The 27,668-nt window shown below is 41.7% G+C and overlaps 1 protein-coding gene across 1 annotated transcript; it reads left to right on the top strand.

Moving 5' to 3' along the window:
* Positions 1-204: 204 nt before the first annotated feature.
* METTL3 (methyltransferase 3, N6-adenosine-methyltransferase complex catalytic subunit) lies at positions 205-27,472 on the top strand. Its single transcript, XM_042780130.1, is given in 16 exon segments — positions 205-418; positions 1,541-1,806; positions 3,958-4,147; positions 4,150-4,304; positions 5,087-5,262; positions 9,102-9,267; positions 9,270-9,323; positions 13,563-13,750; positions 17,326-17,364; positions 17,449-17,475; positions 17,477-17,505; positions 17,508-17,554; positions 20,773-20,796; positions 20,798-20,839; positions 25,524-25,636; positions 27,343-27,472. Coding segments are annotated over 16 exon segments (1,695 nt in total). The 5' UTR covers positions 205-315; the 3' UTR covers positions 27,419-27,472.
* Positions 27,473-27,668: the final 196 nt, after the last annotated feature.

The following is a 27,668-nucleotide window of genomic DNA, read 5'->3' as shown; positions in this document are numbered from 1 at the left end:
GAATAATGGGGAGGGGGGCGCGCGTACTCAAGATGGCGGCGGTCGCCATGGAAACGCGCTCGGGAGGGGTTACCCGTGCTCAAAATGGCGGCGGTCTCCATGGAAACAACGCGGTTTGCCAGTACTCAAAATGGCGGCGGTCTCCATAGAAACAGCAGGGTTTGCCAGTTCCCAAAATGGCGGCTGCGGCCTCAGGTCACGTATTTTCCGCTTCCGGCCATTTCCGCTTCCGGCGCCGTGAGGCGGCGCGCGCCCGGCGCGGGTAACGGGAGGGTCCTGTCGCGACAGAATCGCGATCGGGGCCCCTCCCCAGCAATGTCGGACACGTGGAGCTCGATCCAGGCGCACAAGAAGCAGCTGGACTCGCTGCGGGAGCGGCTGCAGCGCCGCAGGAAGCAGGACCCGCTCGGGACCGGCGGTAATTAGGGGGTTAATTAGGGGTGAGGGGTTAATTAGGGGTGAGGGGTTAATTAGGGGTGAGGGGTTAATTAGGGGGGTTAATTAGGGGTAAAGCGGTTCGTTAGGGGGGTTAATGAGGGGTAAGGGGTAATTATGGGGTTAATTAGGGGGGTTACTGAGAGGCAAGGGGTTCATTAGGGGGGCAGGTGTTAATTAGAGGGGTTAATTAGGGGTGAGGGGTTAATTAGGGGGATTACTGTGGAGTAAGGGGTTCATTAGTGGGGGGCAGATGTTAATTAGAGGGGTTAATTAGGGGTTAACAAGGGGCCAGGTCTTAATTAGAGGGGTTAATAAAGGGACAGGGGGTAATTATGGGGTTAATTAGGGGACAGGGGTTAATTAGAGGGGTTAATTAGGGGTGAGAGGTTAATTTGGGGGGTCACTGAGGGGCAAGAGGTTCATTAGTGGGGGGCAGGTATTAATTAGAGGGGTTAACAAGGGGGCAGGTGTTAATTAGAGGGATTAATTAGGGGTTAACAAGGGGACAGGTGTTAATTAGAGGGGTTAATTAGGGGTTAACAAGGGACCAGGTCTTAATTAGAGGGGTTAATAAAGGGACAGGGGGTAATCACGGGGTTAATTAGGGGGCAGGAGTTAATTAGAAGGGTTAAGTGGTGGGCAGGAGTTAATTATGGGGTTAATTAGGGGGCAGGAGTTAATTAGAAGGGTTAAGAGGGGTGAAGGAATTAATTAGGGGGTTAATTAGGGACCCGGGAAATAGGGAACTAAGAGTGAGAGATTAATTAAGAATGAGGAGTTAATTAAGAATTAGAGATTATTTAATAATGGAGGTTAATTAAGAATGAGGGGTTAATTAAGAATGAGGAGTTAATTAAGAACTGGGGTTTATTTAATAATGGGTGTTAATTAAGAATGAGGCGTTAATTAGGAATTTAGGGTTAATTAAGAATGAGGGGTTAATTAGAAATTAGGGACTATTTAATAATGGGAGGTTAATTAAGAATGAGGAGTTAATTAAGAATTGGGGATTAATTAAGAATGAGGGATTAATTAAAAATGGACGTTAATCATCAGGGCTAATAGCAGCCATTAATTAATAACTCGCTGTTAATTACAGCAGACCCCCGCCATGACCTGGCCACGCCCCCCCGCACCGGCAGCCCCGCCCCCTCCGGCCCCGCCCCTTCCGGCCCCACCCCGGGGGGCGTGACCACGCTGGGCCCCGCCCCCCCCGGAGCCCCCTCCCCGCCCGGGGGTCCCGAGGGGGTCCCGGGGGAGCCCCCGGAGCCGGACCCGGCCCTGGAGCGGCGGCTGCTGCTGCACCTGTCCGACCTGGCCACGCCCCTGCCGGCCGACGCCCGCGCCATCCGCGACGCCATCGCGCAGGTACGGCGCGCCTGGGGGGGAGGGGATGCACCTGGGTGGGGAGGAGACACACCTGGGGGGAGGGGACACACCTGGGATACACCTGGGGGGGAGGGGACACACCTGAGCACACCTGGGGCACACCTGAGTGGGGAGGGGACACACCTGGAACACACCTAGGGGAGGGACACTCACCTGGAACACACCTGGGACACACCTGGGGGGAGGGGACACACCTGGGACACACCTGATCGGGAGGGGACGCACCTGGGACACACCTGGGACACAGCTGGGGGAAGGGGACACACACCTGGGACACACCTGGGGGGAGGGGACACACCTGGGTGGGGAGGGGACACACCTGGGGGGAGGGGACACACCTGGGACACACCTGGGGGGGAGGGGACACACCTGGGACACACCTGGGGGGGAGGGGACACACCTGGGACACACCTGAGGGGGTGGGGACACACCTGGGGACAAACCTGGGACACACCTGGGGGGAGGGGACACACCTGGGACACCTGGGATACACCTGAGGGGGAGGGGGAGGGGACACACCTGGGATACACCTGAGTGGGAGGAGACACACCTGGGACACACCTGGGATATACCTGGGGGGGGGGACACACCTGGGGACACACCTGAGGGGGAGGGAACACACCTAGGACACACCTGGGATACACCTGGGGGGAGAGGACACACCTGGGGACACACCTGGGGGGAGGGAACACACCTGAGCACACCTGGGACACACCTGGGGCACACCTGAGTGGGGAGGGGACACACCTGGGACACACCTGAGCACACCTGGGACACACCTGGGGGGAGGGGATACACCTGGGACACACCTGAGGGGAGGGGACACACCTGGGACACACCTGAGGGGAGGGGACACACCTGGGGCACACCTGGGACACACCTGGGGGGGAGGGGCACACACCTGAAGTACCTCCAGGTGTACCCAGGTAAATCCCAGGTGTGTCCGAGATGCCCCCAGGTGTGCTCAGGTGTCCCCAGGTGTCCCCAGGTGTGTCCCCAGGTGTGCCCAGGTGTGTCCCCAGGTGTGCTCAGGTGTGCCCAGGTGGGCCCAGGTGTGTCCCTAGCTGCCCCCAGGTGTGCCCAGGTGTGTTCAGGTACCCTGTAGGTCTGCCCAGGTGTGCTCAGGTGTGTCCCCAGCTGTCCCCAGGTGTGTTCAAGTGCTCTGTAGGTGTCCCCAGGTGTCTCCAGGTGTGCCCAGGTGCACTCAGGTGTACCCAGGTGCACTCAGGTGTGTCCCCAGCTGCCCCCAGGTGCGCTCAGGTGCCCCATAGGTGTGCCCAGGTGTCCCCAGGTGTGCCCAGGTGCACTCAGGTGTGTCCCCAGGTGTGCCCAGGTGCACTCAGGTGTCCCCAGGTGTGCTTAGGTGTCCCCAGGTGTGCTCAGGTGTGTCTCCAGGTGCCCCCAGATGTGCCCAGGTGCACTCAGGTGCGCTCAGGTGTACCCAGGTGTGTCCCTAGCTGTCTCCAGCTACCCCCAGGTGTGCCCAGGTGTGCCCAGGTGCACTCAGGTGTGACCCCAGCTGTCCCCAGGTGTGCTCAGATGCTCTGTAGGTGTGCCCAGGTGTGCTCAGGTGCGCTCAGGTGTGTCCCCAGCTGTACCCAGCTGTGCTCAGGTGTGTCCAGGTGCACTCAGGTGTGTCCCCAGCTGCCCCTAGGTGTGCTCAGGTGCTCCGTAGCTGTGCCCAGGTGTCCCCAGGTGCGCTCACGTGTACCCAGGTGTGTCCCTAGCTGTCCCCAGCTGCCCCCAGGTGTGCCCAGGTGTGCTCATGTGTGTCCAGGTGTGATCAGATGCCCTGTAGGTGTGCCCAGGTGTGTCCAGGTATGTCCCCAGCTGTCCCCAGGTGTGCTCAAGTGCTCTGTAGCTGTGCCCAGGTGTTCCCAGGTGCGCTCACGTGTACCCAGGTGTGTCCCTAGCTGTCTCCAGCTGCCCCCAGGTGTGCCCAGGTGTGTCCCCAGCTGTCCCCAGCTGTCCCCAGGTGCGCTCAGGTGCCCCATAGGTGTGCCCAGGTGTCCCCAGGTGTGTCCAGGTGCACTCAGGTGTGTCCCCAGCTCTACCCAGGTGCGCTCAGGTGTGTCCCCAGCTGTCCCCAGGTGCACTCAGGTGCGCTCAGGTGCACCTGTCTCCCCGCAGGGCGACTCCCAGGTGACCCTGCAGGCCGTCGAGAGCCTCCTGCACAAGTTTGCGGCGCAGGAGCTGATCGAGGTGCGCCGGGGGCTGCTCCAGGACGGCCCCACCTTGGTCACCTGCGCCGACCACTCCAAGCTGTCGGCCATGACGGGCGTGGTCGCGGCGGGGCGCGGCCGGGCGGAGCCGGCGGGGGCGGGGACGATGGGAGGGGCGGGGCCGGGGGGGGGGCGGGGCTGGCGGGGGAGGGGAAGGAGGCGAAGCGGTGCCGGCGGGCGGCGGCGTCGGACGTGGACCTGGAGATCGAGAGTTTGCTGAGCCAGCAGAGCACCAAGGAGCAGCAGAGCAAGAAGGTGAGAGGGGGTTTGGGGGGGTTGGGGGGTGGGAGGGGCTTAGGGAGGGGTGGGGTTGGAGTTTTGGGGAGTAGGTTCAAGATGGCGGCGGGGCAAAATGGTGGGGGTTCAAAATGGCAGAGTTTCAAAATGGTTGCATTTCAAAATGGCCGCATTTCAAAATGGCCGCATTTCAAAATGGTGGCGGTGCAAAATGGAGGTGGTTCAAGATGGCCGCAATTCAAGATGGCGCCATTTCAAAATGGCCGCATTTCAAAATGGTGGCGGTTCAAAATGGCGACGCTCAAAATGGTGGGGTTTCAAAATGGCCGCATTTCAAAATGGTTGCATTTCAAAATAGTGGCATTTTAAAATGGAGGCAGTTCAAGATGGTGGGGTTTCAAAATGGCCGCATTTCAAAATGGCACTGTTTCAAAATGGCCACATTTCAAAATGGTGGCACTCAAAATGGCCTCATTTCAAAATGGCGGCATTTCAAGATGACCGCATTTCAAAATGGAGGCCTTCAAAATGCTACATTTTAAAATGGTGGCAATTCAAAATGGCTGAGTTTCAAAATGGAGGCAGTTCAAGATGGCCGCATTTCAAGATGGCCGTATTTCAAAATGGCAGCAGTTCAAAATGGTGGGAGTTCAAAATGGCCGCATTTCAAAATGGCCGCATTTCAAAATGGCGGCATTTCGAAATGGCACTGTTTCAAGATGGCCACATTTCAAAATGGCCACCTTTCAAGATGGCCACCTTTCAAGATGGTGTCGTTTCAAGATGGCGGCATTTTTCAGGTGAGCCAGGAGATCCTGGAGCTGCTCAACACCACGACGGCCAAGGAGCAGTCGATCGTGGAGAAGTTCCGCTCGCGCGGCCGCGCGCAGGTGCAGGAGTTCTGCGACCACGGCACCAAGGAGGAATGCGTCAAGGCCTCGGGCGCCGAGCGGCCCTGCCGCAAACTCCACTTCCGGTCTGGATTTTAGGGGGTTAATTGGGGTTTAATTAGGGTTTAATTGGGGTTTTAATTAGGATTTTGGGGTTGTTTATTTGGGATTTTGGGGTGTTTATTTGTGGCACCAAGGAGGAATGCGTCAAGGCCTCGGGCGCCGAGCGGCCCTGCCGCAAACTGCACTTCCGGTCTGGATTTTCGGGGGTTAAACCCAAAATTTGGGGTTTTAATTAGGGTTTAATTTGGATTTTTTGGGTTTTAATTAGGGTTTAATTGGGGTTTAATTGGGGTTTTGGGTGTTTATTTGTGGCACCAAGGAGGAATGCGTCAAGGCCTCGGGCGCCGAGCGGCCCTGCCGCAAACTCCACTTCCGGTCTGGATTTTAGGGGGTTAAACACAAATTTTGGGGTTTTAATTGGGGTTTATTTAGGATTTTGGGGTTGTTTATTTGGGATTTTGGGGTGTTTAATTTGTGGCACCAAGGAGGAATGCGTCAAGGCCTCGGGCGCCGAGCGGCCCTGCCGCAAACTCCACTTCCGGTCTGGATTTGGGGTTAATTGGGGTTTAATTAGGGTTTAATTGGGGTTTTAATTAGGATTTTGTGGTTTTAAGTTGGGGTTTTTGGGTTTTAATTGGGGTTTAATTGGGATTTTGGGGTTGTTTATTTGGGATTTTGGGGTGTTTATTTGTGGCACCAAGGAGGAATGCGTCAAGGCCTCGGGTGCCGAGCGGCCCTGCCTCAAACTCCACTTCCGGTCTGGGTTTTAGGGGGTTAAACCCAAAATTTGGGGTTTAATTAGGGTTTAATTTGGATTTTTTGGGTTTTAATTAGGGTTTAATTGGGGTTTAATTGGGGTTTTTGGGTGTTTATTTGTGGCACCAAGGAGGAATGCGTCAAGGCCTCGGGCGCCGAGCGGCCCTGCCCCAAACTCCACTTCCGGTCTGGATTTTAGGGGGTTAAACCCAAAATTTGGGGTTTTAATTAGGTTTTAATTTGGATTTTTTGGGTTTTAATTAGGGTTTAATTGGGGTTTAATTAGGATTTTGGGGTGTTTATTTGTGGCACCAAGGAGGAATGCGTCAAGGCCTCGGGCGCCGAGCGGCCCTGCCGCAAATTCCACTTCCGGTCTGGATTTTAGGGGGTTAAACCCAAAATTTGGGGTTTTAATTGGGGTTTAATTGGGATTTTGGGGTTGTTTATTTGGGATTTTGGGGTGTTTATTTGTGGCACCAAGGAGGAATGCGTCACGGCCTCGGGCGCCGAGCGGCCCTGCCGCGAACTCCACTTCCGGTCTGGGTTTTAGGGGGTTAAACCCAAAATTTGGGGTTTTAATTAGGGTTTAATTTGGATTTTTTGGGTTTTAATTAGGGTTTAATTGGGGTTTAATTTGGGTTTTTGGGTGTTTATTTGTGGCACCAAGGAGGAATGCGTCAAGGCCTCGGGCGCCGAGCGGCCCTGCCGCAAACTCCACTTCCGGTCTGGATTTTAGGGGGTTAAACACAAATTTTGGGGTTTTAATTGGGGTTTATTTAGGATTTTGGGGTTGTTTATTTGGGATTTTGGGGTGTTTAATTTGTGGCACCAAGGAGGAATGCGTCAAGGCCTCGGGCGCCGAGCGGCCCTGCCGCAAACTCCACTTCCGGTCTGGATTTGGGGTTAATTGGGGTTTAATTAGGGTTTAATTGGGGTTTTAATTAGGATTTTGTGGTTTTAAGTTGGGGTTTTTTGGGTTTTAATTGGGGTTTAATTGGGATTTTGGGGTTGTTTATTTGGGATTTTGGGGTGTTTATTTGTGGCACCAAGGAGGAATGCGTCAAGGCCTCGGGTGCCGAGCGGCCCTGCCTCAAACTCCACTTCCGGTCTGGATTTTAGGGGTTAAACCCAAAATTTGGGGTTTAATTAGGGTTTAATTTGGATTTTTGGGTTTTAATTAGGGTTTAATTGGGGTTTAATTGGGGTTTTTGGGTGTTTATTTGTGGCACCAAGGAGGAATGCGTCAAGGCCTCGGGCGCCGAGCGGCCCTGCCCCAAACTCCACTTCCGGTCTGGATTTTAGGGGGTTAAACCCAAAATTTGGGGTTTTAATTAGGTTTTAATTTGGATTTTTTGGGTTTTAATTAGGGTTTAATTGGGGTTTAATTAGGATTTTGGGGTGTTTATTTGTGGCACCAAGGAGGAATGCGTCAAGGCCTCGGGCGCCGAGCGGCCCTGCCGCAAATTCCACTTCCGGTCTGGATTTTAGGGGGTTAAACCCAAAATTTGGGGTTTTAATTGGGGTTTAATTGGGATTTTGGGGTTGTTTATTTGGGATTTTGGGTGTTTATTTGTGGCACCAAGGAGGAATGCGTCACGGCCTCGGGCGCCGAGCGGCCCTGCCGCGAACTCCACTTCCGGTCTGGGTTTTAGGGGGTTAAACCCAAAATTTGGGGTGTAATTAGGGTTTAATTTGGATTTTTTGGGTTTTAATTAGGGTTTAATTGGGGTTTAATTGGGGTTTTTGGGTGTTTAATTTGTGGCACCAAGGAGGAATGCGTCAAGGCCTCGGGCGCCGAGCGGCCCTGCCGCGAACTCCACTTCCGGTCTGGGTTTTAGGGGGTTAAACCCAAAATTTGGGGTTTTAATTAGGGTTTAATTGGAGTTTTGTGGTGTTTAGTTGGGATTTTTGGGGTTTTAATTAGGGTTTAATTGGGATTTTGGGGGTTTTAATTGAGGTATTTTGGGGTTTAATTGGGGTTTTGGGGTGTTTATTTGAGATATTTGGGTGTTTATTTAGGATTTTGGGGGCTAATTGGTTTTTTTTGGATTTAATTGGGATTTTTGGGGTTTAATTGGGGTTTAATTGGGATTTTCAGGTGTTTATCTGAGATTTTCGGCTGTTTATTCTCAGATTTTGTTGCATTTGCAGTTCTGGGCGTTCACCCAAACCCCTCCTAAAATCTCAATTTTTTTCTTCACAAAAATTCTATTTTCTCCCCAAAAATCCATTTCCCAAAAAAAATTCCATATTTTTCCCCTAAAAAGCCCATTTCCCCAAAAAATCCCATTTTTCCTCCCTAAAAACCCAATTTTCCCCACAAAAATCTCATTTTTCCCTAAAAAACAAATTTTCCTCCAAAAATCCCATTTCCCCCCAAAAAATCTTTTGTCCTCCCTAAAAATCCAATTTCCCAAAAAAATCCAATTTTTCTTCCCAAAAATCTCATTTCCCTCTAAAAATCCCATTTATCCTCCCTAAAAATCCAATTTTCCCCACAAAAATCTCATTTTTCCCCTAAATAACAAATTTTCCTCCAAAAATCCCATTTCCCCCAAAAAAATCTTTTTCCTGCCTAAAAATCCAATTTCCCCAAAAAATCCAATTTTTCTTCCCAAAAATCTCATTTCCCCCCTAAAAATCCCATTTTTCCTCCCTAAAAATCCAATTTTCCCCAAAAAATCCCATTTCCCCCTAAAATTCTCATTTTTCCTCCCTAAAAATCCAATTTTCCCCCAAAAAATCTCCTTTTTCCCCAAAAAATCCATTTCCCCACAAAAAAAAAACACTTTTCCCCAAAAAAGTCTCATTTTTTCCAAAAAAAATCCAGTATTTCCCCTAAAACTCCCGTTTTTCCTCCCAAAAATCAATTTTTCCCTTAAAAATACCTTTTTTCCTCCCAAAAATCCAATTTTCCCCGAATCTTATTTTTCCCCAAAAATCCAATTTTTCCCCCAAAAATCCCATTTTCCTCCCAAAAAACCACTTTTTTCCCCTCCAAAATTTGCATTTTTCCCCAAAAAATCCCATTTGCCCCCCAAAAAATCCCATTTTTTTCCCTCAAAAATCCAATTTTTTCCCAAAATCCCCATTTTTCACCCCGCAGCCGCATCATCAACAAGCACACGGACGAGTCCCTGGGCGACTGCTCCTTCCTCAACACCTGTTTCCACATGGACACCTGCAAGTACGTGCACTACGAGATCGACACCTGCGCGGCCACGCCCCGCGCAGCCCCACCCGGGCGCGGCCCCGCGAGCGCTCCCCGCCCCCGGAGCTGCCGCGCGCCGCGCCCGACGCCGGCGCCGACCGACTCTTCCCGCCACAGGTAACGGCCAAGCTCCTTTCTGCCACAATTAGAATTTTTTTGGGATTTTATCAATTTTTTTTATTAATTTTTTGGGTTTTTTAAATTATTTTTTGATGATTTTTTTGAGTGATTTTCTATTGTTTTTTTTTGGAATTAATTTTTTAGATTTTTTTCAATTTTTATAATAAATTTTTGGGTTTTTTCCAGTATTTTTTGATTCATTTTTGGTGATTTTCTGGTTTTTTGTGATTTTTGGGGGGATTTTTGCATAAAAAAAAAAAAAATTCTGAGGCGTTTCCCGCCATTTTTGAGGGCATTTCCTGTTCCCGCCATTTTCTGAGGGCACTTCCGGAACTTTCTGAGGGGATTTCCTGTTCCCGCCATTTTCTGAGGGCATTTCCTGTTCCCGCCATTTTCTGAGGGCATTTCTGGAACTTTCTGAGGGCATTTCCAGTTCCCGCCATTTTCTGAGGGACTTCCTGTTCCCGCCATTTTCTGAGGGGATTTCCTGTTCCCGCCTTTTTCTGAGGGCATTTCCGGTTCTTTTTGAGGGCATTTCCGGAACTTTCTGAGGGGATTTCCGGTTCCCGCCATTTTCTGAGGGCATTTCCTGTTCCGCCATTTTCTGAGGGGATTTCCAGAACTTTCTGAGGGCATTTCCTGTTCCCGCCATTTCCTGAGGCATTTCCACCATTTTCTGAGGCACCGCCGCCATTTTCTGAGGGCATTTCCAGAAGTTTCTGAGGGCATTTCCTGTTCCCGCCATTTTCTGAGGGCATTTCTAGAAGTTTCTGAGGGGATTTCCAGTTCCCGCCTTTTTCTGAGGGCATTTCCTGTTCCCGCCATTTTCTGAGGGAATTTCCAGAACTTTCTGAGGGCATTTCCTGTTCCCGCCATTTTCTGAGGGAATTTCCAGAACTTTCTGAGGAGGTTTCCTGTTCCCGCCTTTTTCTGAGGGGGTTTCCGGTTCCCGCCGCTTTTTTCTGAGGGCATTTCCTGTCCCGCCATTTTCTGAGGGCACTTCCGGAACTTTCTGAGGGCATTTCCTGTTCCTGCCATTTTCTGAGGGCATTTGCGGAACTTTCTGAGAGCATTTCCTGTTCCTGCCATTTCTGAGGCGATTTCCGCCATTTTCTGAGGGCATTTCCTGTTCCCGCCATTTTCTGAGGGGATTTCCGGTTCTTTCTGAGGGATTTCCTGTTCCCGCCATTTTCTGAGAGGATTTCCGGAACTTTCTGAGGGCATTTCCTGTTCCCGCCATTTTCTGAGGGGATTTCCGGTTCTTTCTGAGGGGATTTCCTGTTCCCGCCATTTTCTGAGGGCATTTCCAGAATTTTCTGAGGGGATTTCCGGTTCTTGCCATTTCCTGAGGGCATTTTTGGTTCCCGCCATTTTCTGAGGCACCGCCGCCATTTCCTGAGGGGATTTCCAGAACTTTCTGAGGGGATTTCCTGTTTCCGCCATTTTCTGAGGGCATTTCCAGTTCCTGCCATTTTCTGAGGGGATTTCCGGAACTTTCTGAGGGGATTTCCTGTTCCCGCCATTTTCTGAGGGCATTTCCGGAACTTTCTGAGGGGATTTCCTGTTCCCGCCATTTTCTGAGGCCATTTCCGGTTCCCGCCATTTTCTGAAGGCATTTCTGCCATTTTCTGAGGGGATTTCTGGTTCTTTCTGAGGGCATTTCCTGTTCCTGCCATTTTCTGAGGCACCACTGCCATTTTCTGAGGGCATTTCCTGTTCCCGCCATTTTCTGAGGCATTTCTGGAACTTTCTGAGGGGATTTCCTGTTCCCGCCTTTTTCTGAGGGCATTTCCAGTCCTTTCTGAGGGGATTTCCGGTTCCCGCCATTTCCTGAGAGCATTTCCGGAACTTTCTGAGGGCATTTCCTGTTCCCACCATTTTCTGAGGGCATTTCTGGAACTTTCTGAGGGCATTTCCTGTTCCCGCCATTTTCTGAGGGGATTTCCGGTTCCCGCCATTTTCTGAGGGAATTTCCTGTTCCCGCCATTTTCTGAGGGCATTTCCGGAACTTTCTGAGGGCATTTCCTGTTCCCGCCATTTTCTGAAGGCATTTCCGGTTCTTTCTGAGGCCATTTCCGGTTCCCGCCATTTTCTGAGGGCATTTCCGGAATTCTCTGAGAGGATTTCCGGTTCTTGCCATTTTCTGAGGGCATTTCCTGTTCCCGCCATTTTCTGAGGGGATTTCCGGTTCCCGCCATTTTCTGAGGGCATTTCCGGAACTTTCTGAGGGGATTTCCTGTTCCCGCCATTTTCTGAGGGCATTTCCGGAACTTTCTGAGGGGATTTCCTGTTCCCGCCATTTTCTGAGGCCATTTCCGGTTCCCGCCATTTTCTGAAGGCATTTCTGCCATTTTCTGAGGGGATTTCTGGTTCTTTCTGAGGGCATTTCCTGTTCCTGCCATTTTCTGAGGCACCACTGCCATTTTCTGAGGGCATTTCCTGTCCCGCCATTTTCTGAGGGCATTTCTGGAACTTTCTGAGGGGATTTCCTGTTCCCGCCTTTTTCTGAGGGCATTTCCAGTCCTTTCTGAGGGATTTCCGGTTCCCGCCATTTCCTGAGAGCATTTCCGGAACTTTCTGAGGGCATTTCCTGTTCCCACCATTTTCTGAGGGCATTTCTGGAACTTTCTGAGGGCATTTCCTGTTCCCGCCATTTTCTGAGGGGATTTCCGGTTCCCGCCATTTTCTGAGGGAATTTCCTGTTCCCGCCATTTTCTGAGGGCATTTCCGGAACTTTCTGAGGGCATTTCCTGTTCCCGCCATTTTCTGAAGGCATTTCCGGTTCTTTCTGAGGCCATTTCCGGTTCCCGCCATTTTCTGAGGGCATTTCCGGAATTCTCTGAGAGGATTTCCGGTTCTTGCCATTTTCTGAGGGCATTTTTGGTTCCCGCCATTTTCTGAGTGCGTTTCCGGTTCCCACCTTTCTGAGGGCATTTCCGGTTCTTTCTGAGGGGATTTCCTGTTTCCGCCATTTTCTGAGGGCACTTCCGGAACTTTCTGAGGGAATTTCCTATTCCCGCCATTTTCTCAGGGCATTTCCAGAACTTTCTGAGGGATTTCCTGTTCCCGCCATTTCCTGAGGGCATTTCCGGAACTTTCTGAGGGGATTTCCGGTTCTTGCCATTTTCTGAGGGCATTTTTGGTTCCCGCCATTTTCTGAGGGGACTTCCTGTTCCCACCATTTTCTGAGGGGATTTCCGGTTCTTTCTGAGGGATTTCCGGTTCCCGCCATTTTCTGAGGGCATTTCCGGAACTTTCTGAGGGCATTTCCTGTTCCCGCCATTTTCTGAGGGGATCTCCAGAACTTTGTGAAGGGATTTCCTGTTCCCGCCTTTTTCTGAGGCCATTTCCGGAACTTTCTGAGGGGACTTCCTGTTCCCGCCATTTTCTGAGGGGATTTCCTGTTCCCGCCTTTTTCTGAGGGCATTTCCGGTTCTTTTTGAGGGCATTTCCGGAACTTTCTGAGGGGATTTCCGGTTCTCGCCATTTTGAGGGCATTTCCGGTTCCCGCCATTTTCTGAGGGGATTTCCGGTTCTTTCTGAGGGGATTTCCGGTTCCCGCCTTTTTCTGAGGGCATTTCCTGTTCCCCCATTTTCTGAGGGGATTTCCGGAACTTTCTGAGGGGATTTCCTGTCCCGCCATTTTCTGAGGGCATTTCCGGTTCTTTCTGAGGGCATTTCCGTTCCCGCCATTTTCTGAGGGGACTTCCTGTTCCCGCCATTTTCTGAGGGCATTTCCTGTTCCCGCCATTTTCTGAGGGCATTTCCGGTTCCCGCCATTTTCTGAAGGCATTTCTGCCATTTTCTGAGAGGATTTCCAGAACTTTCTGAGGGGATTTCCGGTTTCCGCCATTTTCTGAGGGGATTTCCGGAATTTTCTGAGGGAATTTCCTATTCCCGCCATTTTCTGAGGGCATTTCCGGAACTTTCTGAGGGGATTTCCTGTTCCTGCCATTTTCTGAGGGCATTTCCGGAACTTTCTGAGGGCATTTCCTGTTCCCGCCATTTTCTGGGGGGATTTCCGGAACTTTCTGAGGGGCTTTCCGGTTCCCGCCATTTTCTGAGGGGACTTCCTGTTCCCCCATTTTCTGAGGGGATTTCCGGTTCCCGCCATTTTCTGAGGGGGTTTCCGCCTTTTTCTGAGGCGCCTTTGCCGTTTCTGCCCCGATTTCCCTCGTTTTTGACCCGTTTCTCCCCGTTTTTTCCATTTTTTCCCCATTTTTCCCGTTTCTGCAGTGGATCTGCTGCGACATCCGCTACCTGGACGTGTCCATCCTGGGCAAGTTCGCGGTGGTGATGGCCGACCCGCCCTGGGACATCCACATGGAGCTGCCCTACGGGACGCTGACGGACGATGAGATGCGGCGCCTCAACATCCCCGTGCTGCAGGACGAGGGCTTCCTCTTCCTCTGGGTCACCGGCAGGTGGGGGCACCCCAAAATCCAGAGAGGTCACCCCAAAATCCATGGAGGGTCAGCCCAAAATCCAGGGGGATTCATCCCAAAAATCCACAGGAATTCATCCCAAAAATCCACAGGAATTCATCCCAAAATCCACAGGGATTCACCCAAAAATCCACAGGGATTCATCCCAAAAATCCACAGGGGGTCACCCCAAAATCCATTGAGGGTTCACCCAAAAAATCTACAGAGATTTGCTCCAAAATCCTAAAGATTCACCCCAAAATCCATGAGGGATTTACCCAAAATTCCACAGGGATTAACCCCAAAATCCACAGGTGGAGTTCACCCCAAAATCCAGGGGGATTTGCCCCAAAATCCACAGGGATTCACCCCAAATCAACAAGAGTTCACCCCAAAACCATGGGGATTCTGACCCCAAAATCTTGGGAATTCACCCCGAAAATCCACAAGGGTTTCACCCAAAATCCACAGGGGATTCACCCCAAAATCAACAAGAGTTCACCCCAAAACCACGAACATTCCCACCCCAAAATCCACAGGAATTAACCCAAAATCCACGGGAATTCGCCCCAAAATTCTTGGGGATTCAACCCAAAATCCACAGGTGGAGTTCACCCCAAAATCCCAGGAATTCATCCAAAAATCCACAGGGATTAACCCCAAAACCCTGAGAGTTTGCCCCAAAATCCAAGGGGATTCTCACCCCAAAATCCATCGAGGGTTCACCCCAAATTCTTGGGGATTCACCCCAAAATCCACAAGGGGCTCACCCCAAAATCCATGGGGATTCTCACCCCAAAATCCACAGGGATTAACCCCAAAACCATGGGGATTCTTACCCCAAAATCTTGGGAATTCACCCCAAAAATCCACAAGGGTTTCACCCAAAAATCCACAAGGATTCACCCCAAAATCCACAAGAGTTCACCCCAAAACCACGAGCATTCCCACCCCAAAACCCACAGGGATTAACCCCAAAAATCCACAGGGATTAACCCCAAAATCCACGGGAATTCGCCCCAAAATTCTTGGGGATTCAACCCAAAAATCCACAGGGATTCATCCCAAAATCCACAAGGGGCTCACCCCAAAATCCATGGGGATTCTCACCCCAAATCCACAGGGATTAACCCCAAAACCATGGGGTTCTTACCCCAAATCTTTGGAATTCACCCCAAAAATCCACAAGGGTTTCACCCAAAAATCCACAGGGGGGTCACCCCAAAATCCAGGGAGATTCATCCCAAAAATCCACAGGGGGGTCACCCAAAATCCAGGGGGATTCATCCCAAAAATCCACAGGGGTCACCCCAAAATCCAGGGGGATTCATCCCAAAATCCACAGGGATTTACCCAAAAATCCACAAGAGTTCACCCCAAAATCCAGGGAGGGGTCATCCCAAAATCCATTGGGGGTTCACCCAAAAAATCTACAGGGATTTGCCCCAAAATCTTGGGGATTCACCCCAAAATCCATGAGGGATTTACCCAAAATTCCACAGGGATTAATCCCAAAATCCACAGGGATTCACCTCAAAATCCATGGGAATTATCCCCAAAATCCACAGGGAATTCACCCCAAAATTCATGGAAATTCACCCCAAAAAATTCTTGTGGATTCACCCCAAAATCCCTGAGGACTCACCCCAATCCCACAGTGATTAATCCCCCCAAAATCCCAATTTTTTCCCCAATCCCAATTTTTTCCTCAAATCCCAATTTTCCTCTTCCAAAAATCCAATTTTTTCCCCCCAAAATCCCAATTTTTTCCCCCAAATCCCAATTTTCCCTCTTCCCAAAAATCCCAATTTTTTCCCCCACAAATCCCAATTTTTTCCCCCAAATCCCAATTTTTTCCCCCAAATCCCAATTTTTCCTCTTCACAAAAATCCCAATTTTTCTCCCCCAAATCCCAACTTTTCCTCTTCCCAAAAATCCCAATTTTTCCCCCCAAATCCCAATTTTCCCTCTTCACAAAAATCCCAATTTTTTCCCCCCAAATCCCAACTTTCCTCTTCCCAAAAATCCCAATTTTTTTCCCCCAAATCCCAATTTTCCCTCTTCACAAAAATCCCAATTTTTTCCTCCCAAATCCCAATTTTCCCTCTTCACAAAAATCCCAATTTTTCTCCCCCAAATCCCATTTTTCTCCCCCCAAATCCCAATTTTTCCTCTTCCCAAAAATCCCAATTTTTTCCCCCAAATGACAATTTTTTCCCCCAAATCACAACTTTCCCTCTTCACAAAAATCCCAATTTTTTCCCCCAAATCCCAACTTTTCCTCTTCACAAAAATCCCAATTTTTTTCCCCAAATCCCAATTTTTCCTCTTCACAAAAATCCCAATTTTTCCCCCCAAATCCCAATTTTTTCCCCCAAATCCCAATTTTTCCTCTTCACAAAAATCCCAATTTTTCCCCCACAAATCCCAATTTTTTCCCCCAAATCCCAATGTTTCCCCCAAATCCCAATTTTTCCTCTTCACAAAAATCCCAATTTTTTCCCACAAATCCCAATTTTTTCCCCCAAATCCCAATTTTCCCTCTTCACAAAAATCCCAATTTTTCCCCCCAAATCCCAATTTTCTCTCTTCATAAAAATCCCAATTTTTCCCCCCAAATCCCAATTTTTTTCCCCAAATCCCAACTTTCCTCTTCCAAAAATCCCAATTTTTTCCCCCAAATCCCAATTTTGATCTTCCCAAAAATCCAATTTTTTCCCCCAAATCCCAATTTTTCCCCCCCAAATCCCAACTTTTCCTCTTCCCAAAAATCCCAATTTTTTCCCCCAAAATCCCAATTTCTTCCCCCCAAATCCCAATTTTCCCTCTTCACAAAAATCCCAATTTTTTCCCCCAAATCCCAATTTTTCTCCCCCAAATCCCAATTTTCCCTCTTCACAAAAATCCCAATTTTTTCCCCAAATCCCAATCTTTTCTCTTCACAAAAATCCCAATTTTTTTCCCCCAAATCCCAACTTTTCCTCTTCACAAAATACCAATTTTCCCCCCAAATCCCAATTTTTTCCCCCAAATCCAATTTTCCCTCTTCACAAAAATCCAATTTTTTCCCCCAAATCCCAACTTTCCTCTTCACAAAAATCCCAATTTTTCTCTCCCAAATCCCAATTTTTCTCCCAAATCCCAATTTTTTCCCCCAAATCCCAATCTTTTCTCTTCACAAAAATCCCAATTTTTTCCCCCAAATCCCAATTTTTTTTCCCCAAATCCCAATTTTTCCTCTTCCCAAAAATCCAATTTTTCTCTCCAAAATCCCAATTTTTTCCCCAAATCCCAACTTTTCCTCTTCCAAAAATCCCAATTTTTCTCCCCCAAATCCCAATTTTCCCTCTTCACAAAAATCCCAATTTTTTCCCCCAAATCCCAATTTTTCCTCTTCACAAAAATCCCAATTTTTTCCCCCAAATCCCAATTTTTTCCCCCAAATCCCAATTTTCCCTCTTCACAAAAATCCCAATTTTTCTCCCCCAAATCCCAATTTTTTCCCCCAAATCCCAATTTTCCCTCTCCCCAAAAAAAAAAAAACCCAAATTTTCATTTTTTTCCCCCAATTTGCAGGCCATGGAGCTGGGCCGTGAATGCCTCAACCTCTGGGGGTGAGTTTTTAAAAATAAAAAAAAAAAAATCCCAAATTGTCCAAATTTCCCAAAATTCCCCCCAAAAATTTGGGAACCCCTCAGGTACGAGCGCGTGGACGAGATCATCTGGGAAAACGAATCAGCTGCAGCGAATCATCCGCACGGGCGCACGGGGCACTGGCTGAACCACGGCAAGGAGCACTGCCTGGTACCCAAAAAATCCTAAAAATCCTAATTTGGGTCTCCAAAATTTGGGGATTTTTTGGATTTTTTAAATTTTTTTTGGAATTTTTTTGGATTTTTTTTGGATTTTTTTTTTGATTTTTTTTGGTTTTTTTGATTTTTAATGGATTTTTTCTTTATTTTTTGGTTTTTTTTTAGGATGTTATTTGGATTTCTTAGGAATTTTTTTTAGAATTTTTATTATTTTTTGGGATTTTTTGGGGGGGTTTTTTAGAATTTTTTTTGATTTTTTATTTATTTGGGATTTTTTTGGGGATTTTTTGTGGGTTTTGCAGTGGTTGAACCACGGCAAGGAGCACTGCCTGGTAACCCCAAAAAATCCTAAAAATCTTAAAATTGGGGTCTCCAAAATCTGGGAATTTTTTTGGGATTTTTTTCGGGATTTTTTGGAATTTTTTGGATTTTTTTTGGAATTTTTTGAATTTTTTTGGAATTTTTTCGTATTTTTTTGGGGATTATTTTGTTATTTTTTGGGATTTTTTGGGATTTTGGGATTTTTTAAGGATTATTTTTCTAATTTTTTTTTTGTTTTTTTGAATTTTGTTAAAATTTTTTTAATATTTTTTGAATTTTTTTAGGATTTTTTGGGGTTTTTTGGATTTTTTGTGGGTTTTGCACTGGCTGACCACGGCAGGAGCACTGCCTGGTACCCAAAAAATCCTAAAAAATCTAAAAATTGGGGCCCTAAAATTTGGGGATTTTTTAAAAATTTTTTTTGGAATATATTTGGATTTTTTTTTATTTTTTTTGGATTTTTTGGATTGTTTTTAAATTTTTTTGGGGATTGTTTTGGATTTTTTTTAATTTTTTGGGGGATTATTTTGTTATTTTTGGGATTTTTTTGGATTTTTTTGGGATTTTTAAGGATTATTTTCTAATTTTTTTCCTGTTTTTTTGGGATTTTTTTGGGATTTTTACAAAATTTTATTTAATATTTTTTGAATTTTTTTAAGATTTTTTGGGTTTTTTTGAGATTTTTTTTGGGGTTTTGCACTGCTGAACCACGGCAGGAGCACTGCCTGGTACCCCAAAAATCCTAAAAAAATCCTAAATTTGGGGTCTCTAAAATGTGGGGATTTTTTAAAATTTTTTTGGATTTTTTTGGAATTTTTTGGATTTTTTTCGGATTTTTTTTTTGATTTTTTTTTGAATTTTTTTGGGATTATTTGGATTTTTTTTAATTTTTTGGGGGATTATTTGTTATTTTTTGGGGTTTTTTTAGGATTTTTTTGGGGATTTTAAAACCATTTTTTTTAATATTTTTTGAATTTTTTAGGATTTTTTGGTTTTTTTGGGTTTTTTAGTGGATTTTTTGTGGATTTTGCACTGGCTGAACCACGGCAAGGAGCACTGCCTGGTACCCAAAAAATCCTAAAAAATCCTAAATTTGGGGTCCCTAAAATTTGGGGATTTTTAAAAATTTTTTGGATTTTTTTTGGAATTTTTTGGAATTTTTTGGATTTTTTTTTGGGTTTTTTGAGGATTTTTAATGGATTTTTTTCTTTATTTTTTTTGTTTTTTTAAGGATTTTATTTGGATTTTTAAGGAATTTTTTTAGATTTTTTTCTTATTTTTTGGGATTTTTTTAGGTTTTTTTGGGATTTTTAAAAAATTTATTTAATATTTTTTGAATTTTTTGAAGATTTTTGGGGTTTTTTGGGTGGATTTTGGGGTTTTGCACTGGCTGAACCACGGCAAGGAGCACTGCCTGGTACCCAAAAAAAATCCTAAAAAATCCTAAATTTGGGATCTCCAAAATCTGGGAATTATTGGGGATTTTTTAAGAATTTTTTTGGATTTTTTTCGGATTTTTTGGAATTTTTTTTTATTTTTTGGGGTTTTTTTTTGATTTTTAATGGATTTTTTTTTAATTTTTTTGGTTTTTTAGGATGTTATTTGGATTTTTAGGAATTTTTTTTAGAATTTTTTATTATTTTTTGGGGGATTTTTTGGGAGGGTTTTTAAAAATTTTTTTGGATTTTTTATTTACTTGGAAATTTTTTTGGGATTTTTTTTGGATTTTTTTGTGGGTTTTGCACTGGCTGAACCACGGCAAGGAGCACTGCCTGGTACCCAAAAATCCTAAAAAATCCTAAATTTGGGGTCTTAAAATTTGGGGATTTTTTGGGAATTTTTTGGGATTTTTTTGGATTTTTTTGGAATTTTTTTGGATTTTTTTTGAATTTTTTTGGGGATTTTTAATGGATTTTTTCTCTAATTTTTTTCATTTTTTTAGGATTTATTTGGATTTTTTAGGAATTTTTTTAGAATTTTTATTATTTTTTGGGGGATTTTTTGGGAGGGTTTTTAAAATTTTTTTTGATTTTTTATTTACTTGGGAATTTTTGGGGATTTTTTTGGGATTTTTTGTGGGTTTTGCACTGGCTGAACCACGGCAAGGAGCACTGCCTGGTACCCAAAAAATCCTAAAAACATCTAAAATTTGGGGTGTCCAAAATTCGGGGATTTTTAAAATTTTTTTTGGAATTTTTTGGATTTTTTTGGGTTTTTTTGGATTTTTTTAGGGGTTTTTGGGGATTTTTAATGGACTTTTTTTCTTTATTTTTTGGTTTTTTTAGGATTTTATTTGGATTTTTTAGGAATTTTTTTTAGAATTTTTTATTATTTTTTTGGCGATTTTTTTGGGATTTTTTAGGGATTTTTTTAAATTTTTATTTTTATTTTTTGGGGATTTTTTGGGATTTTTTATTTATTTTTGGGGTTTTTTTATATTATACTTGTTTTGAATTTTTTTGATTTTTTGGGATTTTTTTATTTTTTTTGGATTTTTTTTGGACTTTTTTTGATTTTTTTTTATTTTAGACATTTTTAACTTTTTAAAAAATTTTTGGGGCGTTTTTTGGGATTTTTAAAGTTTTTTTATATTTTTGGGGATTTTTTTGGGTTTTTTTTTTGTTTTTTGGGTATTTTGGGGTGATTTGGGGGATTCTAAAGGGAATTTTGGGGTGAGATTTGAGGATTTTGGGGGTCCTGAATGGGATTTTTGGGGGATTTTTTTGGGGTTTTTTGGGGTGAGTTTTGGGAATTTTGGGATTTTTGGGGATTTAGGGATTTTTGGGTGAGTTTTGGGATTTTTGGGGTGAGTTTTGGGGATTTAGGAATTTTTGGGGTGAGTTTTGGGATTTTTGGGGCTCCAGGACCCCCCGAATTTCTCTCCCCCAGGTTGGGGTCAGGGGAAACCCCCAGGGGCTTCAACCGGGGCCTGGACTGCGACGTCATCGTGGCCGAGGTGAGACCAAAATCCTGGGAATTTAACCCAAATCTCAAAGGGATTTAACCAAAAAAAACTCCAAAAATTCCCTAAAATATCTCAAAAAAAAATCCCCAAAAAAATCTCAAAAAAAATCCTAAAAAATCCCAAAAAAATTCATAAAAAATCCCCCAAAAACTTCTCAAAAAATCATAAAAAAATCTCAAAAAAACTCCCAAAAAATCCCCAAAAATCCTTAAAAAAATTCATAAAAAATCCCCCAAAAAAATCCTAAAAAAAAACCCCAAAACATCTCCCAAAAAAATCCTAAAAAAAATCCCCAAAAATCCCAAAAAATCCTAAAAAATCTCAAAAAAAAAAATCCCCAAAAAATCCTAAAACATCTCAAAAAAAAAATCCTAAAAAAATCCCAAAAAAAATCCCCCCAAAAAAATCCTAAAAAATCCCAAAAAATTCATTAAAAAAACTCCAAAAAATTCCTAAAAAAATCTCAAAAAAAAAAATCCCCAAAAAAATCCTAAAATATCTCCCCAAAAATCCTAAAAAAATCCCCCAAAATTAATAAAAAAACCCCCAAAAAATCCCTAAAAAATCTCAAAAAAAAATCCCCAAAAAATCCTAAAAAATCCCCAAAAAATTCATAAAAAAATCCCAAAAATTCCCCCAAAAAAACCATAAAAAATCCCCCAAAAATTCATAAAAAATCCCCCCAAAAATCTCTAAAAAATCTCAAAAAAATCCCCAAAAAATCCTAAAAAAAAACCCCAAAAATCCCCCTAAAAAATCCTAAAAATTCATAAAAAATCCCCAAAAATTCCCTAAAAAATCTCGAAGGGATTTAACCCAAAAATCCAGGAATTTAACCCCAAAATCTGAGGGGATTTAACCCAAAATCCAGGAATTTAACCCAAAAAATCTGTGGGGATTTAACCCAAAAATCCAGGAATTTTAACCTCAAAAATCTGTGGGGATTTAACCCAAAATCCCCCAAAAAAATCTGAAAAAATAAAAAAAAAAATCTCAAAAAAATCCTAAAAAATTCCCAAAAATTCATTAAAAAAACCCCTAAAAAATCTTTAAAAAAAAATCCCCCTAAAAAAATCCTAAAAATCTCAAAAAAATCCTAAAAAAAATTCAAACAAATCCCCCCAAAAAAATCCCCAAAAATCCTTAAAATCACCCAAAAAATCCCTAAAAAAAATCCTAAAAAATCCCCAAAAAATTCTAAAAAAACCCCGAAAAATCCCCCTAAAAAAATCCTAAAAAATCCCCAAAAATTCATAAAAAAAAACCCCAAAAAATCCTAAAAAAACCCCAAAAATCCCCTAAAAAATCTAAAAATCATTAAAAAATCCCCAAAAATTCCTAAAAAATCTCGAAGGGATTTAACCCCAAAAATCCAGGAATTTAACCCAAAAAATCTGAGGGGATTTAACCCACAAAATTCAGGAATTTAACCCAAAAATCTGAGGGGATTTAACCCAAAAAATCCAGGAATTTAAACCCAAAATCTCAAAGGGATTTAACCCAAAATCCGGGAATTTAACCCAAAAATCTGAGGGGATTTAACCCAAAAAATCCCCCCAAAAAAATCTGAAAAAATAAAAAAAAAAAATCCCAAAAAAAATCCTAAAAAAAAATCTCCAAAAAATCCTAAAAAATCTCAAAAAAATCCTAAAAAAAATCCCAAAATATCCCCCAAAAAAATCCTAAAAAAATCCCCAAAAAATCCTAAAAACATCTCAAAAAAATCCTAAAAAATCCTAAAAAAAATCCCCAAAAAATTCATAAAAAAACCCCCAAAAAATCCTAAAAAATCTCAAAAAAAATCCTCCCAAAAATTCCCTAAAAAATCTCAAAAAAATCCCCACAAAAAATCCTAAAAAATCCCCAAAAAAATCCTAAAAAATCCCAGAAAAATCCTAAAAAAATCCTAAAAAAAATCCCAAAAATCCTCCCAAAAAAATTCCTAAAAAATCTCCAAAAAATCCCCAAAAAATCCTAAAAAATCCCAAAAAAATCCTAAAAAAAAATCCCAAAAATCCTTCCAAAAAAGTCCCCAAAAAATCCTAAAAAATCTCAAAAAAAATCCCCAAAAAATCCTAAAAACATCTCAAAAAAATCCTAAAAAATCCCCAAAAATTCATAAAAAAACCCCCAAAAAATCCTAAAAAATCTCAAAAAAAATCCTCCCAAAAATTCCCTAAAAAATCTCAAAAAAAAAATCCCAAAAAATTCTAAAAAATCCCAAAAAAATTCATCTAAAAACCTCAAAAAAAATCCTAAAAAAAATCCAAAACAATCCTCACCAAAAAAAATCCCTAAAAAATCTCAAAAAAATCCCCACAAAAAATCCTAAAAAATCCCCAAAAAAATTCTAAAAAAATCCCCAAAGAATCCTAAAAAAAAAAACCCCAAAATCCCCCCAAAAAATCGTAAAACATCTCAAAAAAATCCCCAAGAAAATACCTAAAACATCTCAAAAAAATCCTAAAAAAAATCCCAAAAAATCCCCCCAAAAAACCATAAAAAATCCCCAAAAATTCGTAAAAAATCCCCCAAAATCCCCCCAAAAAATCCTAAAAAAGCTCAAAAAAAAAATCCCCAAAATCCCCCAAAAAATCCCTAAAAAAATCTCAAAAAAAAATCCCCAAAAAAATCCTAAAAAATCCCCAAAAATTTCATTAAAAAAATCCCAAAAATCCCCCCAAAAAAAATCCCTAAAAAATCTCAAAAAAAATCCCCAAAAAAAACCTAAAAAAATCCCCAAAAAATCCTAAAAAATCCCCAAAAAAATTCTAAAAAAAAACCCCCGAAAAATCCCCCTAAAAAATCCTAAAAAAATCCCCAAAAATTCCTAAAAAAAAAACCCCAAAATCCCCCAAAAAAATCCCTAAAAAATCTCAAAAAAAAAAATCCCAAAAAAATTCCTAAAACATCTCAAAAAAATCCTAAAAAAATCCCAAAATATCCCCCTAAAAAATCCTAAAAAATCCCCAAAAAGATCTCAGAAAAAAAAATCTCAAAAAATCTCAAAAAACCCCCAAAAATAAAAAAAAAATCCTCCCAAAAATCTGAAAACCATCCCCCAAAAAACTTAAAAACATCCCCAAAAAAATCCCCTAAAAAATCCTCTAAAAAAATCACAAAAAAATTTGAATAAAAATCCCCCAAAAATAAAAAAACTAAAAAAAACCCCTAAAAAAAACCCTAAAAAAATCCTAAAAAATCTCATTAAAAAATCCCAAAAAAATCCCCCCAAGAAAATCCCTAAAAATCCTAAAAAAATCTTTTAAAAATCCCCTAAAAATTTCCTAAAAAATCCCCATAAAATCTGATTAAAAATCCTAAAAAAATCTCAAAAAAAATCCCAAAAAAAATCCTAAAAAAATCTCAAAAAAATGCTAGAAAAAATTCTTTAAAAATCCCCATAAAATCTGATTAAAAATCCTGAAAAACTTCAAAAAAATCCTGAAAAATCCCCAAAAAAAATCACAAAAAAATCCTAAAAAAAATCCCCAAAAAATCCTAAAAAAATCCCTCAAAATATCTGAAAAAAAATCCCCAAAAAAATTAAAAAAAAAAACCCCTGAAAAAAATCCTAAAAAATCTCAAAAAAAATCCCAAAAAATCCTAAAAAACCCCCAAAAAATCCCCCCAAAAAAATCCTAAAAAAATCCCAAAAAATTCATAAAAAATCCCCCCAAAAATCCCTAAAAAATCTCAAAAAAAAAATCCCAAAAAATCCTAAAACATCTCAAAAAAATCCTAAAAAATCCTAAAAAATCCCCAAAAAATTCATAAAAAATCCCCCAAAAAAATCCTAAAGAATCTCAAAAAAAAAATCCCCAAAAAATCCTAAAAAATCCCAAAAAAAATCCTAAAAAAAATCTCAAAAAAATCCCCCAAAAATCCTAAAAAATCCCCTAAGAAAATCTGAAAAAAAATCCCCAAAAAATCCTAAAAAATCTCAAAAAAAAATCCATAAAAAATTCTAAAAAATAAAAATATCTCCTAAAAAATTCTTTTAAAAATCTAAAAAAATTTGTAAAAAATTTTAAAAAGTCTCAGAAAAACCCTAAAAAATCCATAAAAAATCCCCCAAAAAATCCCAAAAAAATCCTAAAAAATCTCAAAAAAAAATCCATAAAAAATTCTAAAAATAAAAAATATCTCCTAAAAAATTCTTTAAAAATCTAAAAAAATTTGTAAAAAATTTTAAAAAAGTCTCAGAAAAAAACCCTAAAAAATCCATAAAAAATCCCCCAAAAAAATCCCCAAAAAATCCTAAAAAATCCTAAAAAATCCCCCAAAAAACCTGAAAAAAATCACAAAAAAAATCCAAAAAAAATCCACAAAAAAATCCCAAAAAATCCTAAAAAATCCTAAAAAAATCCCAAAAAAAATCCCCAAAAAATCCTAAAAAAATACCCTCAAAATATCCTGAAAAAAAATTTAAAAAAAACCCTGAAAAAAATCCTAAAAAAATCCCAAAAAATCCCAAAAAAAATACCAAAAAAAAAATCCCAAAAAATCCCCAAAAAAATCCCAAAAAAATCCCAAAAAAATCTTAAAAAAATCCAAAAAAAAATCCCAAAAAAATCCCAAAAAAAATCCTAAAAAACCCCAAAAAAATCCCAAAAAAATCCTAAAAAAAATCCCCAAACAATTCCAAACCCCTAAATCTTCTTTTCCCCCCCAGGTTCGCTCCACCAGCCACAAACCCGACGAGATTTACGGGATGATCGAGCGCCTCTCCCCCGGCACGCGGAAAATCGAACTCTTCGGGCGGCCCCACAACGTGCAGCCCAACTGGTACCAAAGCTGAATTTTGGGGTTTTAAAATTTTTGGGGTTTTCAGAATTTTTTGGGATTTTTTTGGGATTTTTTGTGGATTTTTTTGGATTTTTTTGGGATTTTTTGGGGATTTTTTAGGGATTTTTTTGGATTTTTTGGGGATTTTTTGGGGATTTTTTGGGATTTTTTGGGATTTTTTTTGAATTTTTGGGATTTTTTGGGATTTTTTTGCAAATTTTTGGGTTTTTTTGTGGATTTTTTGGTGATTTTTTTGGGATTTTTTTGTGATTTTTGTGATTTTTTTGTGATTTTTTGTGGATTTTTTTGTGATTTTTTTTGGATTTTTTTTGGATTTTTTGGGATTTTTTTGGGATTTTTTGGGATTTTTTGGGGATTTTTTGGGGGATTTTTTTGTGATTTTTTGGGATTTTTTTTGGATTTTTTAGGGATTATTTTTGGGATTTTTTGGGATTTTTTTGGGATTTTTTTGGGTTTTTTTGGGGTTTTTTGGGATTTTTTTGGGATTTTTTGGGATTTTTTTTATTTTTTGGGATATTTTGGGGATTTTTTTTGGGATTTTTTGGGATTTTTGTGGATTTTTTGGGGATTTTTTGGGATTTTTTTGGGTTTTTTTGTAGATTTTTTTGGGATTTTTGGGGATTTTTTTGGGGATTTTTGTGGATTTTTTGGGATTTTTTTTGTGATTTTTTGGGGTTTTTATTTTTTGGGGGATTTTTTCAGGATTTTTTCGGGATTTTTTTGGATTTTTTAGGGATTTTTTGGGTTTTTTTAGGATTTTTTTGAATTTTTTCGGAATTTTTTGGTGATTTTTTGGGGGATTTTTTTGGGATTTTTTGGGATTTTTTTTGGGATTTTTTTTAACTTTTGGGGGAATTTTTTGGGATATTTTGTGGATTTTTTAGGATTTTTTGGGAATTTTTTGGGATTTTTTTTTTATTTTTGGGATTTTTTTGTGATTTTTCGGGGATTTTTTGGGAATTTTTTGGTGATTTTTGGGATTTTTTGGGGATTTTTTTGGGTTTTTTTTTTGGATTCTGTGGATTTTTTTAGGACTTTTTTGTGATTTTTTTGGATTTTTTTTATTTTTTGGGATTTTTTTGGGATTTTTTTTGGATTTTTTGGGGTTTTTTGGGATTTTTTGGGATTTTTTTTGGGATTTGTTTGGGATTTTTGGGGATTTTATTTTTCATTTTTTGTGATTTTTTGGGCATTTTTTTGGAAATTTCTGGAGATTTTTTTGATGCTTTTCTGGGGATTTTTTGGGATTTTTTGGTGTTTGTTTGGGATTTTTTTTGGGTTTGGAGTGGGGTAAAAATAAAAAAATTCAGGAAAAAACCTGGAATTGTTTATTTTTATTCTGGGCAATTTTGGGGTTTTTAACCCAAATTTGGTGTTTATTTATTTTTTTTATTTATTTTATTTAATGAGGTTTTGTTGGGGTTTTCACCCAAATTTGGGGTTTGATTTATTTCGTTTTTATTATTTTTATTTGTTTTTATTTTTGGGGTTTCTCACCCAAATTTGGGGTTTTATTTATTTATTGTTTTATTTATTTTTATTTTTATTTTTTGGGTTTTTAAACCCACTTTTGGGTTTTTATTTATTTTTATTTTTTTGGGTTTTAACCCAAACTGGGGTTTTATTTATTTTTTAATTTATTTATTTTATTTTATTTAATTTATTTTATATTTTGTTTCCCCCAGGATCACGCTGGGCAATCAGCTGGACGGGATTCACCTGCTGGACCCCGACGTGGTGGCGCAGTTCAAGCAGCACTAACCCTGATGGAATCATCTCCAACCCAAAAACCTCTGACTTGGGGAAAATTTGGGGGGGTTTGGGGAATTTCAGAATTTTGGGGATTTTTTGGGGTTTTTTTCAGAATTTTTTGGGATTTTTTTGGGGTTATTTGGGATTTTTTGGGGTTTTTTTGTGATTTTTTTGGGGTTTTTTTTGGGGTAAAAATAAAAAATTTGGAAAGAAAACCTGGAATTGTTTGTTTTTATTTCTGGGGATATTTCTGGTTTTT

Source organism: Catharus ustulatus, chromosome 38 (genome assembly GCF_009819885.2).
Source record: "Catharus ustulatus isolate bCatUst1 chromosome 38, bCatUst1.pri.v2, whole genome shotgun sequence".
Taxonomy (NCBI): domain Eukaryota; kingdom Metazoa; phylum Chordata; class Aves; order Passeriformes; family Turdidae; genus Catharus; species Catharus ustulatus.
This window is presented reverse-complemented; position numbering and strand designations above follow the sequence as displayed.